At 39.7% G+C, this 15,948-nt stretch overlaps 1 protein-coding gene across 5 annotated transcripts in view; it reads right to left on the reverse strand.

Moving 5' to 3' along the window:
* Nucleotides 1-15,948, reverse strand: part of MGAT5 (alpha-1,6-mannosylglycoprotein 6-beta-N-acetylglucosaminyltransferase) — a 112,976-nt gene that overhangs the window by 16,966 nt on the left and 80,062 nt on the right. For all 5 annotated transcript variants that reach the window (XM_038143087.1, XM_038143088.1, XM_038143089.1 and 2 more), the window contains one exon: nt 6,093-6,242. In XM_038143087.1, coding sequence (XP_037999015.1) covers nt 6,093-6,242 — 150 coding nt within the window. The remainder of the gene's footprint in view (nt 1-6,092; nt 6,243-15,948) is intronic.

The following is a 15,948-nucleotide window of genomic DNA, read 5'->3' on the forward strand; positions in this document are numbered from 1 at the left end:
TCACCTCTAAGCAGCACTGTTCCTTTGAAGGAAGAAAGAAAGAAAGATGTGTCTGATCCCTAGGAAAGGGTGTGTGTGGATGTGTGTGTCTGTGCTGCCTGGTGGCCTGAGGTTGCAGCCTGGCTCACAGCTGCCTGCAGCCCCTCAAAGGCTTCTTTCAGCCCTTCTATCACCCTCCAGCACATCATCATCAAACCAGCTGAAATTCCCAAAATCAGTCCAGACCCTTCTCCAGAAAGTTGTCCCTTATAAAGTGTCCTTGCCCATGGCAGGGGGTGGAGATGATCTTTACGGTCCATTTCAGCCCAAACCATTCTGTGAGTCTCTCTATGATTAACCTTCCTTGGTTAGGGAGTCAGTATTTTTGTCTGGTATAAAGAGCAAAACAGAAATATCTTACATGCCTCAAGAAAGTCACATTCATTATGATTAAAAGAGCAAGTATTAGAGAACACAGGCCTTTTCTGTAACTCACAATGCTCTCATTTGCTAATCCTTTGAATTACATGCAGTTTGTTATTTCCAGAAAGGCTAAAACAATCTGTCAAGGTACTTTGTAAGAGTATGCAGCAAATACTGCAAGTCACTAACTGAAAAAGAACTGAAAAAAAGAAAAAAGTAGAAATTGTAGTCAACCATTTTCAGGAACCAGTGAAGCAAACATCACCCTCAGTACAGATGAGGCTGTGGGGAAGACAAGGCTCTGTCCCACAGAGTGAAGATTTAGACCAGGCTGTGTTTCCCCTCATTTGTGATGTAGCTGTTCACTGCTGTTCCAAGACTGCAGGTGCTGACTATGGCTCTTAGGGTAATTTCTCATCAGATGGAGGTCTGGTAACCCAGTCCACCATGGGAAGGCACCTGCAGCCTAGGGCTGAAGATCCATATTGCAAAACTCCAAATGTGACTGTGTTGGTCACACCAAGCTGGCTAAAAATATCAGTCCTGATCTCACTCTGTTAGCTGCAGCAGAACTGCTATGCAGAGGAGAATTGCTTCATGCTTCACTGGTTGATTAGTGCTTGGAAAAAATTCATAATCTGTTTTTGAGCTTTTCTCACCTTTCCAATGTTTCTGAAAGCAAAAGCCATTATTTTTCCTAGACAGCTCTAAGTGGGCACACAGCACTGCCAGCTCTGCACACTGACACCCCACAGAACGTGGTGATTGCCAGAAGGAAGCTACACAGTAAAAGTCTACCTAAAAGAGATAACTGCCAACAAATACAGAAGTACAACATAGAAACAGCAGCGTGGGGCTGTTTTTGTTTTTTTTTTAACCCATTCCTTTTTAGCAAGGTCTGCTGTCCCAGTGTGTCTGCTCCTGTAGGTGTGCACGGAGCAGTGGAGGGAATTTGTGTCTGCAACATCACTGGCTCAACTTGAGTAAAGTCGAAACCCTTAATAGTTTGGTTTTCCTAACAAAGGCTCCTCAGGAACCTTCTCCACCTTTGCAATGAACTGAACCTCTGGTTTGGAATGTCAGAATGTCAGACTTTTGAGTTGGCCACCCTGCATCCCAGCAGCCAAGACACCACTCTTCTTGCTGTAATGTAAAGGGTCCTCTCACAGTGCAGTAGTTAAGTGGTGACATCTCTGACACAAAAAGTGACAACAACCTGTCACCCTGATTTTCTAAGACCTTGCTAAGCCTTCTGATGTTTGCATTCTTGTAACAAACTTTCTCACACACAGTTCTGTAAACAACTTATGTTTTACATTCTTTCATGGAGGAGGAGAGAATTGATGGACTCTTGGTCTGTCCAGTGTCATTGGAGAGGTGGCACTGTCACCCTCCAATCCACTGTCACTTTTAGAAAACTATAAATGTTGGAGTCAAAAAATAAAGGTCCCTCTTTTTTGTTCACCTGGAGAGCAGCAGTGTCCGTGTCGTCTTTTCGTGTCGTATTACGACAAACAATCCCTCTCATGAAAAGCAGTATGGGTTTTTTTTGTAGTTTTTTTTTTTTTTTGGTGGAGTTCATAGCACCACATCAGACTACTATTACTATAAGTAAGTAAACAGTCTTCCTAAATTACAGCCAAAAGTATAAGACAAGGAGTGAATGCTTTACTTCCCTGACTTTAACTATAACTAATTATAACTAGCTGAATAGTTAAGAAAAAATTTCATATTCCAGAGAGTAAATGCTGTAGTTCCACGCACAGGATTGTTTATCTTCTCCTCTCCCTTTTGTAGCATTACTGCACTTTATTCAATTTATTCTGTCAGATTGGTAGGTTTATTACCACTTTAATATGCCTCCTTACTCAACTTATATATTCTCTTCTAAACTCCAGAAAGAGGAGTATAGCAAAGGTTAACTATCTTGCTATATTCTTCTCATCAATACAAAATACTTTCTGCAAAAGTCAATCCTTTTGTGATTCAAACAACTTGAGAACAGAATCACCAGGCAAATATCTTTTCAGCTGATTTTACGAAGTGTAAATACATATTCCTTCATAAAAGGCAATATGAAAACAAAGTTTGTTTGCCTGTGTCTGTGTCAGCAGGGTGTTGCTCCTACTTTTATTAATCCCCATACAGAAATTACAAAACCCACTTAGCAGAAGAATTCGAACACACTGAAAAATTCACAGTGACTTGAAGGAAAAAGTTGCGTCTGAAACTTTCTCAAAAGAAGAAATACTTCTCAAGAATTCAACACTGGTTCCTCCAAGACAGCCTGGTCCAACTCCTCCAGCTGCCCACTTGGCAAGGGGCCCTGTGAGTTGGCAGGAAGGCTGCCAGCTCGCTACCCCATTCTCCTCCAACGTGATGAATGGCTTTACATCTTCTCATTAGGAACTGCAGACATGGCTCGTTTTTGTCATGCTCCACACAGCTGAAGCAGCCATGATGAATCTCAAACAGCCCCTCCTGCCTGCAGAACTCCCCCCCTCTGAAATGTGCTGCTTTACAGCAGACACAGAACGAAACGGCAGCTGCACACTGCCCGGAATAACTGTGTCCCACCAGCTACTGCAGGGACCAAAGACATTTTGGGAATGCAAAGCTCTGATTAAGAATCACAGGACTGAGCCCTCACCTATTGGTATTTTGCTGTCTAAGGGCAAAGTGAAGCAGTGCAGCATAAGCTGACACTTCTGACTAGGCTGAACCATGTGATTTGTTAAGTTATTATTTAGCTCTCCCTCTCTGAAAACCAGAACATTTGTCAGCTGACCTAACAAAAACCTGCTAACACAGGTGAAATCACAACCAATGACAGACAATTCTTGCCCATGGTCTCAACACATCTGAAGGTTTCTGGAAATGTAAAGACAAAGGCTGCTGTCTCCCCACAATGCTCCAGACGAGCATTGCACCCAGCCTGGAGTTATGGCCCTGATTATTCACACACCTGCAGCACAGGGACAGTCTGGTGACAAAACCCCATAGCTGAACTCATTAGGGGACTCTGGCAGTGCTGCCTAGTGAATAAAGTGATTATGACTAAAAAGTGTCCTTGAACTTCACTGCATGCATGTGCACACACACACGGGGCTCCTCCAGGCACCAAGCTCCTGTTGATGTCACCTTGATTTTTGTTGGAAACCTGCACTTATTTTAGCAATTCAATCCATGATGCAGCTGATACAAACACAATTGACCCACATAGGCAGCAGATGGCCACTGGTGACAGGTGAGCAGTGTTTTGTACTAAGCTGCGTTCAAGTATTGCCTCTTAAAGGGTATCAAAATCTGGAACTGTGAATATGCAGGCAGCAAGAAGACTTGGAGCAAGTCTGTCTGTTGATCAACACTGACAGGTAACCATATGCTGAGGCAGAACAGCCAGAGTACCTATGAGATACAAAGCATCAGCCAGCAAAAAAACCCAAACAAACAACAAACCCACCCACCCACCCCAATCCCCCTCCAACTGAAATGTCCAAAAAATTAAATGGGAGATCTCAGTTTCCACTTTCAATCCCAGGATGCTGCTGTTTTACTTTTTCTGCTCAATTAGATACATTGAAACTGTATTAGATAGGAATAAAAAGCAAAGTGCATGATGCAATAAGCCATATTTAATTTCATTTCATTGCAAAATCAGAAATACATTGCACTCTCATTTCCATGACAATACTTATGTATTAGGAGAAGCAGATGGACTATTACCAGCTTAACATCAGGACAAAGTTTTCTTAGCCTGGCTGTATCCTAAATAAATAATTTCCTTGAAAGGAAAACAGCTTTTGTCATTTGCAAACCTGCTAACAAAAGTTCAGAAAAGCCATATAGAAATACGGCTTGCAAATGTAGTTTTTAAAACCCTGACTTCCTGATACAGGGTTCTGAAACACATCAATGATTTTCTCAGTGCCATCTACTAAGAAATGCAGCAAATTCTGAAAATTATTTTCCCCAATGTTATGAAGGAAAAAACCAACCACAATGCACAACAACACAATAAAAATCATTAAAACCTAAAATGCTCTAGGACTCTGACAACAGCACAGCACAGATCCATGGTTTTCACCAGATACTTTTTGTGAAAAATAGGCAATTTACTGTCTCAGGAGCACTTCACAATCCCAACACAGTCTCTTCTATCTGATGCTTCAATTACTGCTCAAAATCTGAGTGGAAGTAGTCTGCTCCCTCCTGTGTCACAAAATCCATAAAACTAAACTGTAACACATAGGTATCAGCTTGAATTTGTCCTGAATTGAATGTGTCTTTACCTTGCATCTTAGAGCACAGCAAATATAACCAATAACAGCTAGGTGAGATATCTAGTTAATACTGAAAAGCAAGCTTTTTAATATGATACATGCAAGATGGCTGATGAAAAAATAGAGAAAGGCTTAGTGAAACGTAGCTATTATTATGAACTGGCACTTGTATGGGGACTTCAATAATTCCACAGGAAGTCCATTTGCTTATTTTACTATTTCAGTGAATAGAACACATGTTTTTTAGGAGGTAGTCACTGTTCTTGCTTGGGGGTTATTACAAGGTCAATATTCTTCCCACATTATGATTAACACAGGGATTTCATACTCCACACAGGCAAAAGCTGTGTAATCTCAGATTATCTATGACGAAAGCAAATGTTGACTTTTTAATATGCAACATTATGTGTATCTGCATGCATCAAGCACATACACACAGTGGTTGCATTTAAAAACTCTTAATTTACCAACAGCTGTCACACAGAGATGTCAAATTACCACCATTTTCCCAAGTACTTCAAAAAGGAGATCTCTGCAGTTGTGTTGTGTGGGAAGCCTAAGAGGTACTTGCTTTTTCCTTTTCTTTTTTTTTTTAAAGAGATTTTTTTCTGTGGAAGTGCACAGCAAGAAACTATGAACGGTGGTACATTTTCATTGATTTTGCTAATTTTAAACACACAACCCCCTTCTTTCACAAACTTAAACATCATTTAAATGCAATCTACTGAAGTGTTTTAATGCTACAAAGTGCCACAAAGATTCTGGGAAGGGCAGAGAACCCCAAAAAAAACCGTGGGGATAAAAGTTTATTTCCATGTACATCCTGTTCCTCATCTTGAGTTCCCTTGACTCTGGAGCCACAGGCAAAGCACATCACAAAAAGCCACGCTCCCGTGCTCACTGTCTGTGCCCAGCGGAGGCAGAGGAAGCACATGAATGGCAGATGAAGTGTGTGCAGCTCTGCTTTTCTCCCTGAGAGAGCAGGGTCGCTCTGGGTTAAAGTCACTGGGAGGGCACAGCAAGCGTGCGGCCGTGCAGCTTTTGGGTGTTACCTAACCTTGACCTCAGGCATGCAAAACAGAGCACATTCTCAGCTGATAATCTCCTTGAGCTGAATATCACATTCAAGAAAATGAAAAATGCATTTATCCCCGTTTCTCAAGCTGCTTGTTAAATGGGACTGCAGGTTGTCATCCCAATTTTCTAATACGAGCTGTCAATCCACCAGAGACACGATGCAAAATGTATTCTTGGCACACAGAACACAACTTAAGCTCCTTTACACATGATAATTTTTTTCCAGTGCTTTTAAATTAGGAGCTTATTCATAGGAGGTGAAATGCATGCACTTCAGACACCCTCTACTTGGAGATATTTTTTGCCACCACTCCCGCTCAACAAACTTACTTTGGTTTCCCTCAGCAGAAACTGCAAATCCCGCCCGCTGAGTATTCCATGGTTCTTTACATAGCCAGGAATGTACATGGTGCTCGTCCCGTGAACAGTTCCATGCACCTCCATATAGGTGTGGATGACATCCAGATAAGCCTTCTTATCCTGTGGTGGCAAGGAAAAAAGGTTTTCAGTTGTTATGAATTTGAAGCGGCAATATTTAATCAGAGCTGGATTTTTATCTCCTGTACCACAAAAGCCAGGGAAAGAAGTTCACTCATTCCTATTTGATTTCTATAATGTTTGATCTTTCATTACATTATTTGTTTGGTTTTCTACTAAACTGGAAGAAAACTGCAGCTTTTTCACTTAAAGCTGAGGTATAAAGAAATTAATACCAAGGCCCTCTTAATTTCTTAATTTCTAATTGGACAAAAATCAGGATGCCATCAGACAGCTGCAATCTCAGCATGCTGAAAAAAATACTTGGCCTAAAAATACTAAAAACCCATTTTGAAATATCAAATTGTCACTGTTTTGGTCAAAGATGCAAAATAATTATCTTTTTTGTGAAGAAAAGGGTGAATGTCACCTTAGTAAGATGCGGTCTTGCCAACTGACTAACTGAACACACCCCTTTATCTGAACACCCAGCATCTGAGTTCCATGAGAGACCTACAAATGTTCTGCCTACCTGAAGCTTTAAAGGCATTTTGGAAAAGACCCAGAGACGAGCAATGGCTTTAATGATGCATTTAAAAAAAAATAAGAAAAATTAGTACACCATCCTAGTTTGCACACAAGAATTACTTTAATTTTCAATGCCATATGTTTTTATGAGTTTTAAAGACTACTGGCATCCCAAGGCAATTAGCTGAAGACTGTATTTACATGCAGTCTGCAACACAGATCAGAAGACTTTCCCTCAATATTTGCACATAGTCTTAGTAATAGCTCTAAAATCAGGCAACAAGTTGCTGTACTTCTTGGCAGCAAGTGAGTTTTTACCAATTCTACTTTCACTCACTATTTCTGTCATGTAAATTCTGTGCACGGTTCCTCCACAGCCCTGTGTGAAAGCTGGCCAACAATTTTACTGAAGTTCATTCAAAGGACAAGTGGACTGGTGAAAATCCTGTCTTTTCCAACCCTGGAGGAGCAGGTGTCACACCTAGGTGGATGAGTGCTACTTCTTACAGCTTCCTTGCTGAATTCATTGTTGCAGACTGTGTTTAATGTGTGTAACAATGGTTTCTCTCTTCACCCTGCTCCGCTGGTGACCTGCTTGTGCTGGGCAGGATGGGCTGAGCCATCCCTGAAAGCCCCTTTGGCAGCTCTGCCAAGGCTGCACCAGCCAGACACTGTCCTGGGCTGAGGATTACATAACCCAGCCAAGAGATAAAGACAAAGATGCTTTCTTGTTCAATGTGGCTGCTCTTGTTATTAGTTAACACAATTTATTCAAAAAACCTAAAAGCTTGCTCCATTTTTTACTTCAAATTTGAATTACTCTGCAAGAGATATTCCTGACATAATTGCTGAAATACCATAATTAGAAACTGTGAGAAGCTCGTACACTTTGTCAAGAGAAAATCCATTTAGAACTTTTTCTTTGGAAATGAGCATGACAAATATAAAAGGAATGGTCTGGTCTTGTTTCCAGAGGATACCTTAATCCTGCCTGCCTGGCTTTTAATGCATCTGGAACTTTGGAGTGTTCAGGGTTCTGAACGGAAGAGAAGAAAAGGAAGCAGCAGGTGCCACTGACATGAGCCACCTGCAGCAACAACACCAAGGCACTTGCCTCAGATTTTACTGGCTCATGACACAAACCCTGGTGACACAAATAGACTCTAATTAAAAAAAACCAAAGAATCAAACCAAAACCAAAAAAACAACCAAGCAAAAAATCAGCTAGAAAGAACAAAACCAAGATTACCTCAATTTGCACTTCTTTTCAAGATTGCAATGACAATTTTACAAACCTTTTACAGAATACTTAGCTATCCTAAAATGACATTAACCATGCACAGCCTTAACTGGGAATAGGACTTAGGCATGTAAGTGACTTCCTTCCCAATTCAGAGTCTAAAACCACAAATAAAACATTTGTTATCCAAATAAATGGATAATTTATCCAACCAAAATCTCACTCCTTTATTTCCTGACTTACTTTGAGTCAAAACCTGCTTTCATAATCATCCACAAAGTACCACAAAAGTATACTAGCACCTTATACTTTACCTAAAGCTCACTAACATTTGTATTTGTCTCCTTTTGAAATTAAGTAGTCCTGAACTTCCACATTTCTTGCAGACCAGAGTTATTTTGGATCATAAAAGTATATATTCTAGGAAGCCACCTCATAAAAATGATCAGGACACATAATCAAATTATAGACATTAAAAAGAGTGAATTAGAAAATGAGAGAGTGCAAAAATGGCATTTATAAACAGAAAGGCTACATGTAAATAAAGCAAGAAATGTGACTTGCAAACAAAATATTAACATTCCTTCAACTATTTATCTGCTTCCTGAGTTGCTCACTTGGGAGCAGATATAATTATTCTTTCATCTTAAACCACTTGAACTTTACTTTCTCCATGATGGATTCAAAGAGACAAGACCATGAGCTGCTGGGGACTAATGCAAACCTGACATTGTCTGCAGTTTGTGTCACACTGCACTGTTCACCCTGCTGTCCACACTGCAAACCCAGACTTAGAGGATGGAAGATAATTACATTTAAAAAAAGGCAAATAATTTCTCCTCAGAATCAAAATGGAAATGTAACAGTGAGTAACAGCTACACAAACCTTTTCTGAAATTTTTCAGCAGCTAAAATAAACATGTCATTCAGAAAAGTACTTTTTGTTGATCACTGACTGCAGAACTGCTATTACTGTTCATCAATCATTTCCACCTACTTTTAAAAGCATCATGATAAGGCCTTTCTCATCAAAGAAATCAAGTGACAACTGTTTGATAAGTCTTTCCCTAGGACAATGTTGACAAGGAGACACAGTATAAAGGGGTGAAATTTTAAGTTTGGTGGGGGAAAAATTTAAATATAAAAGCTCCAAAAATATGTGGTGGAAACAGCTCATCAAGAACTAAACTCTGCTTTTAGTTTTCTCAGTGTAGTAGCTGGTGGTAATTAACAATTCTGCTTTATCAACAGTTTGCCAGTCCAAGGTAATGACAGTATTTGGCAATTTTGGACCATTTGGGTGCCCTCACAGAACACCAAAAATTCAGCCCTGAATGAAATTAAGCATCACTAGAGGCCAACTGCATTACAGAAGAGCTTGATTCAGAGGCCTGAACTGCTTTATGGCTTGAAAGTTCAGACTGCAAAACATATATAAAACAGCCCATATATCCTGCCTCGCTTCCTTGCATTGAAAAATTCAGAAGGCAATGGTTTTATAAAGCTTGACAAATGTAATTCAGAAAAGCAAGTACTGGGATATATCTTTGTGTATATCCTAAACGCATACTGTAGAGAAGTCCCATCATCTGAGTGCTTATCTGTAGAAGTGTCAAGTCAAAAGTAAGCCAAAATGCAGTGTACATGCAGTGTATGACAATCAAGACTGTGACACAAACATAATCTCTGCTCGAGAACTGTCACCCTCTCAAAGATTTCTCAAGACATGCCTGAATAATGAAAACCCTGTCTACCAGAGAGCTAGAAGAGTGCACAAAGGCTGGGGAATATTAAGAGATTCAAATGCACACAGTGTTTTACAGAGGTAAATCACAAAGACTAGATTAAGTCTCCTCAAAGTCAAATATGAAGCTTTCAAATTCATAAATTTGAATTTGCCCTGAATTCATAAATGGATGTGGAGAAGATTCAGTGATTCATGACCAGTAAGTATGAATTCTACACTGACCAAGTAATCTGAAATTTAAATAAAGAGTTAACTATGTAACATAACCCGTTTATAACACATAAACTCATCAAAATGATAATTACAATTCCTCCTGTCCAAGGAAATCCTCTCTCACCAAACTGGTAGCATTTTCTAAAGAAGCCAATCAGCTTGTAGGGATTCTTTGAAGTTCTTAAAGGAATTAAATTTCTTGGGGAGAGACTGGGAATCACTCTTACGAATGAACAGTCATCATGAGAAAGAGAACAGAGAAGTGACAAAAGTGTGCTGTCATTATTCACAGCAACAAAACTCAAACTAACTTCAAAATGTTGGATAAAAACATCACAATATTGAACACCTGGGGTTTTAAAGCTCTTGAAAAAGCCCCCACAGTAATCTAAGGGACAGAGAGACTAGGAAAAAAAAAATCTGATAAATTCAACTGTTACCAAAACCCAGGAAATAAACTCTCCAACCAATTAGTCAGGTTAGAAAGCTGACATTACTTTATTAGCAGCACTGGATGCATGGGGAATTCTCCCAAAGCATGCATGCTCAATAACTTAAGAGACCAGGTTATATTCCTGAAATTAATGCATATTCATCACATTTTCTGAACACATGCACTTGTGCTAATTATTGCCATGGACTTGTGTGGGTATGGTTCTGCTCTTTTGACAAATTTTTTCTCCTTGACAGTATCTCAAATATGTCATCAAGTCATAATGTACTTCTCTTATCCTTCTTTTCTCAAACACACAATCCTTGTTCTCGAAACTGAGATATCAGCCAGTGCATATTAATCACTAATACAAGTAAACAAGGAGGCATTAGCTGGCACAAGACTTATTAGTCTCAGACACAGGGAGTTAACACAAGGCCACATTAATCTCTGGCATTTGCAATAAGCACTGTGTGGTACAAAACTAAGCACTAACCATGAATATGGGGATCATACATTATGTGCTGAAGCTGAAAGTATTTTCCAACATCTTCCCCTACTGCTGCACAGACTTCTCACAGAAATAAAACCTGTTTGGTAATTTAACTAAAGCGGCAGAAATGTTGAAAACCAGTCCTCACTTCAAGTGTGGAAAGAAACCCCTGAGCTAACCAGTGTCACTCAAGAGTGAAGACTTTGCATTATACTAAGAGATGATTATGGCCCATGAAAAAAATCATGTAGCAGTCAGACCACTCACCAACCAAGTAAATGATAGGAATTTTTTGGAAAGAAATTCAGAAATAAAGAGAATATTATTGAACTATTCTGTAAAAACCATTCTCTCTCTCCCTCCTCACACACAGCTGCATTTCTGGTCCATTTTCTCAGACAGAAGCTGAAAACATTGGACAGTGTTCTGAGAGGGGTAAGAAGGACCCAAGACACAGGACAGTTTCCACTGTTACACACAGAAATCTGCAAGAAATTCTTTAACGATTCTTCAGTTTGAAAAAGACAACTTGTCAGAATGTGAGGGAGGTTTACAAATCCATAGCTGGCATAAAGAACATGGATATGGACAGACTATTCAAAATGTCCTATACCAAGAAATTCAAACAAAGCTCATAGGGACAGGTTTAGAAAAAGGCCCAAGTTAAATATTTCTCCTGCAACAGGTCCGAGATTTGAGGGACTCAATGACAGAAAAAGCTGCAGAGGCAAAAACAAGTTTGCACAGGTTCCTGATCAAACAAACACTTTGAAATCTCCTCTTACTAAGATCTCAACAATGTGTGACCAGACAGTTTATCAACAGAGAAACAGATTCAGGAAACACACTGAATTAGAAAAGCTGGAGAGAGAGAGAATTTGCTAGGGAAGTATTATATAACTTTGCCATGCTCTTGCTCTTGCTGAATGTCCATTTATAGCTTCTTTTTTAGGCACCATATATCTCTGAATAAAAAACATATTGGCACATACATAAATTCTGCACAAAGAATGAATAAAACATCTCAGTGAAGGTTTAGGATTTCTGGCAGAGCTTGAAGAACCTTATCCACTTCCCTATCCTCATCTTTTTAATCCATGAAGGTTTGGGGGTTTTTTAAACACCTTGGTGTTCCCAAGATTTGACAATTCCATTGGCATGCAATGCACACTGACATCTAAGCAGCAATTTCCAGTCCTTTGAATGGAAATTTCCAGAACCAAGGAGACATCCTTGTTCACTGTAAGTGCTGAAGGAGAAAAGTGAAGGGGTACAGATGAAAATAGAAAGCGGGACCAGAGGAAGAAAAGGTTGTGTTGGTTTTGTGTTAACCAAATAACAGCAGGTGATTAATCAGTATTGTAAGACCTCAGTAATTCATTTTCCTGCTGAAGAGCTCTGCAAAGTGAGAAGCTGATCACTGGCAGGTAAATATCCATGAAAAAAGTAGGTTTTTTTCTTCATTCATAATAAATTAAGCTCTAATTTTCATAATAAATGTTAAAGAGTAAGCCTTTAAAGGTGTATGCTTATTTACTGCACTCATTTGTTTTGACTGACTTGTTCCTGATCCGCACTGCTCTCAAAAGGAAATGGTGAATTTCAGAAATGATGCTGAGCTGAAGTGTCTGGCTCATTCCAATTTGTTAGATTTGAGGCATAAGGCAGGACAGTGCTCCTGGTGCCAGACTCTGGGGTGGATTTTGACCAACTGATAAGCCCCCAGTGCTGCTGCACATTTGGAGGAACACAAAATACAACAACCACAAGAAAATTTGTGAGTCTCGCACCGACCACGTGCGAGAAAAGGTGAGAAGGAACTTCTGTCCTTACTAATTTTTCTTTTAGTTTGAAAGTTGAAAGGAAATATTTATTCAAAGTACAACACTAAACATGAAGTATAAAAGCCAACCAGAAGGAAGGGACTTTCCTCCTGCTTCGAGCAAGAGGGCAAATGATGGGGAAATTACATTTAATCACAGGTTCCCTGGAGCTACAAAGGGAACATTAATGTGAACAGCCTCAGTGATGTGCTTTCCCATTGAGAACAAGTTTAAGGTAACCATTTCCAGCTCTTCAAAAGTCCTATGCAGGCAGTATATATTTAAGGAGAATGCTTAGCTTTTCAAGTAGCATTAGTAAGACACTCCCACATTATTTTACCTCCAAATATACAAATATTTTCAATATTTGCTCCAACAGACTGTAACAAAATACTAAAGCAGTCATCATACACTTATGTTATGCATTGATGCCTATTTTCTGGTAAAAGCAACCTTCTGACCTCTCTCACAGCAACACACCAAAAAAAAAAAAAAAAAAAAAAAAAGAAATAGCAAGTACTGCAAAATGAATCTTGACTCTTTCTTTCCTCTAGGATAAAGGATCAAATTAGTGGAAGAGTATAACAGTAAGTTGCAGGAAGAACAAAGAAAAGACTTCCAAACAGGAGCTAAGGCAATATGAAAGGCTTCAAACATTCTCTTTTAATTGAAATGTTCTATAATTACAATAAAATTTGATAATGGAGAGCATTATGGGTTTCACACACATTCTATAAATTCTTTTTTTTCCCTCCACTTTGGCATAAATAGGACTCTCTTTACTCCTTAGTACTGCCAAAAATCCCAAACAGAACCCCAAACCTTTTATCCCAAAAAACACTCTCCCAAAAGTTGGTAAATGTTGCCCTTCATAGCTTACCTCTAAAGATAGCCTTTAGAAAAGTGGCAAAAAATATTTAGGGCCTCCTGTTTGTTATCCTCAACCCACCTAGGGCAGATTCAGTTATCAGAGGGAAATAAAGCAGATTTATCTTACACCCTCTGCACCATACATCCTTCCTGACCTCAGGAGGCGTACCCAGACTTGGCCACTGTGGGATGGGATGGATGTCACCGGGCTCAGGCACAGAAAAGAATCAATATTCATGGGTATGTAAAGCCATGGTGGTTTATGCAGCCCCAGGGAGAAGAGGTCCTGTGCACACTTCAGTCCCACTTCAGGCTGCTCGGTTTAAAATTGAACAATTGATTTGTCACTGCTACTCCCCAAAAGCACCAAAGTCTGGGGACAGGAACGCTCTCCCCTCCCCACTGTGCTCCTCTAATCAGTGATCAGCCCCAGCAGTGACACATGTCCTCTGTGCAGATTACACTTGTCATTAATTGGCCATGTTCAGTAGAAAGAACAGGAGCAGGATAAATAGATTACTCTGGTTCCATACAAGCCATGGTGGCAGATGAAAAGAGCACTGAACAGGGAAAATGAAAGAAACGTGAAATAAGCAAATTACACAGACACAAGATTAGTTCAGGCTTTCTCCTGATCACAAGAATTGGATTTTATCACTCCAGATAAGAAATCCCACACTGTAACTGATTCAAAGTCTATCTGCAGTGATTTGCACTTTATATAGGAGTGCATATGGGCATGACTGCAGTTACAATCTGCAAGTTACAGTTTTAATCTGCTCGATGTTACCAGCACACAGTGCACATTTTAATATGGCCAGATACCAAATCAAACATCTTGGAAAAAACAATATAGGAAATACTGATAAAATACAGTAGTGACTTGAAAAGCAACTCTTTAAAAAACGATACAAAGCTCTTGGCTGAGAGTTCCTAATGGTGAAAGGGGACCTGTCTAAAAATGAGACAGCATTTCCTTTTGGATTTGATGCTGATATAGCCCACATGCCCTTTGCAAACATCCACTTTTCAAGAGGAATGTGAATAATCTTGAGAAGGTTCAGAGAAAACAGACATGTGAAACTCTTAAGGATTAGAAAGCACAAAGCTCTCAGGGGCTCAGCATACACAGGCTTTTCAGGAGATGACTGTGGGTTACTTTGACCTCAACCTATATATTCCTACAGGGCAACAGAACAGAAACACTATCAGGCCAGTTGAGGAAGTTCCTAATTGCTACTAAGACTGGAAACAACCATATGGAAATCTGTACCAAAAATAATGCAAAGTCGTAAGGGAAAAAGCAATTGTTGGAGGACTTTACCAGAGGAAACAGTGGCCTTTCCATTGTGTGCTATTTAAAAATCAAGACTGGATATTCTTTCCCAAAAAGCCATGTTTTTGTCTTAGTAGTCCATGAATATCCTGTGTGTCATACAGAATCTGAGACTAATCACAAATCTCCCCTCTGGGCATGTAAACTATCCACACACATTTCTGAACCCATACAGACTGAATAAACTGAGAAAGACATATATGCCAGTGAGAAACACCCTGGTGGCTAAGGAGCTGTCTTCTACCTTAAATCCAACTAGTATTCAACAGGTCCCTCTGCTGATGGGCACTGCAAATCAGGTCAGGAAGTTCAGATGATTACTGCATGCTGCTGTTCTTGAGAGACTGATAATGAGATCAGTCACAAGTAAAAGTTAAGTTGAGTCACATGTAAAAGAGTAAGAGCCTAAGCTTGAAAAGACTTGAAGAAAGGATTCCAGCTCTGCTTCAGCACTCTGCAGAGAGGAGAGATGGCACACAGGGGCACACTAAGTCCTTCTATACCATGAGCCAAACAGAATAAATAAATCCTTTCATGCATTTACTACATATTTTCTCAGCACAGTAGCCAAGAAGCATCCAGCTCTACCTGTTCTGCTACCACTGCAAACATTTCAGTTTTTACTAAGTTTTAGTTTTGTTTTGCCTCTCAGATGCACCATTTGCTTGTAGCTATTATCTTTAGAGAATTTATTCTGTAAAATCTCAGTCACCAGAATGAATGTTGTTTCTGTGGTTTGAAAAACTCTGCAAGCCCAATACTGTCACACCAATAAAGAGAAAAGGAATGACAAGGTGAGACCCAGGTGGTCTCCCACTGTTACATTGTTTGGCCCTATGTATGACACCAATAAGTTCCTTTTTCAGTTGACAAGAGGCTTAAAAATAAGGTCTTTTTAGGCAGGAGGGAAGGCACACGGAGGATATGGGCATGCAGAATATTTGGGCACACAGAGATGGAGGTAACTTGGAAGAAATCCAGTTACTAGTAAGTAACCTCTCTGAAAACTGCATGGGGCACACACTT

The sequence above is a fragment of the Motacilla alba genome, chromosome 7, assembly GCF_015832195.1.
Source record: "Motacilla alba alba isolate MOTALB_02 chromosome 7, Motacilla_alba_V1.0_pri, whole genome shotgun sequence".
NCBI lineage: Eukaryota > Metazoa > Chordata > Aves > Passeriformes > Motacillidae > Motacilla > Motacilla alba.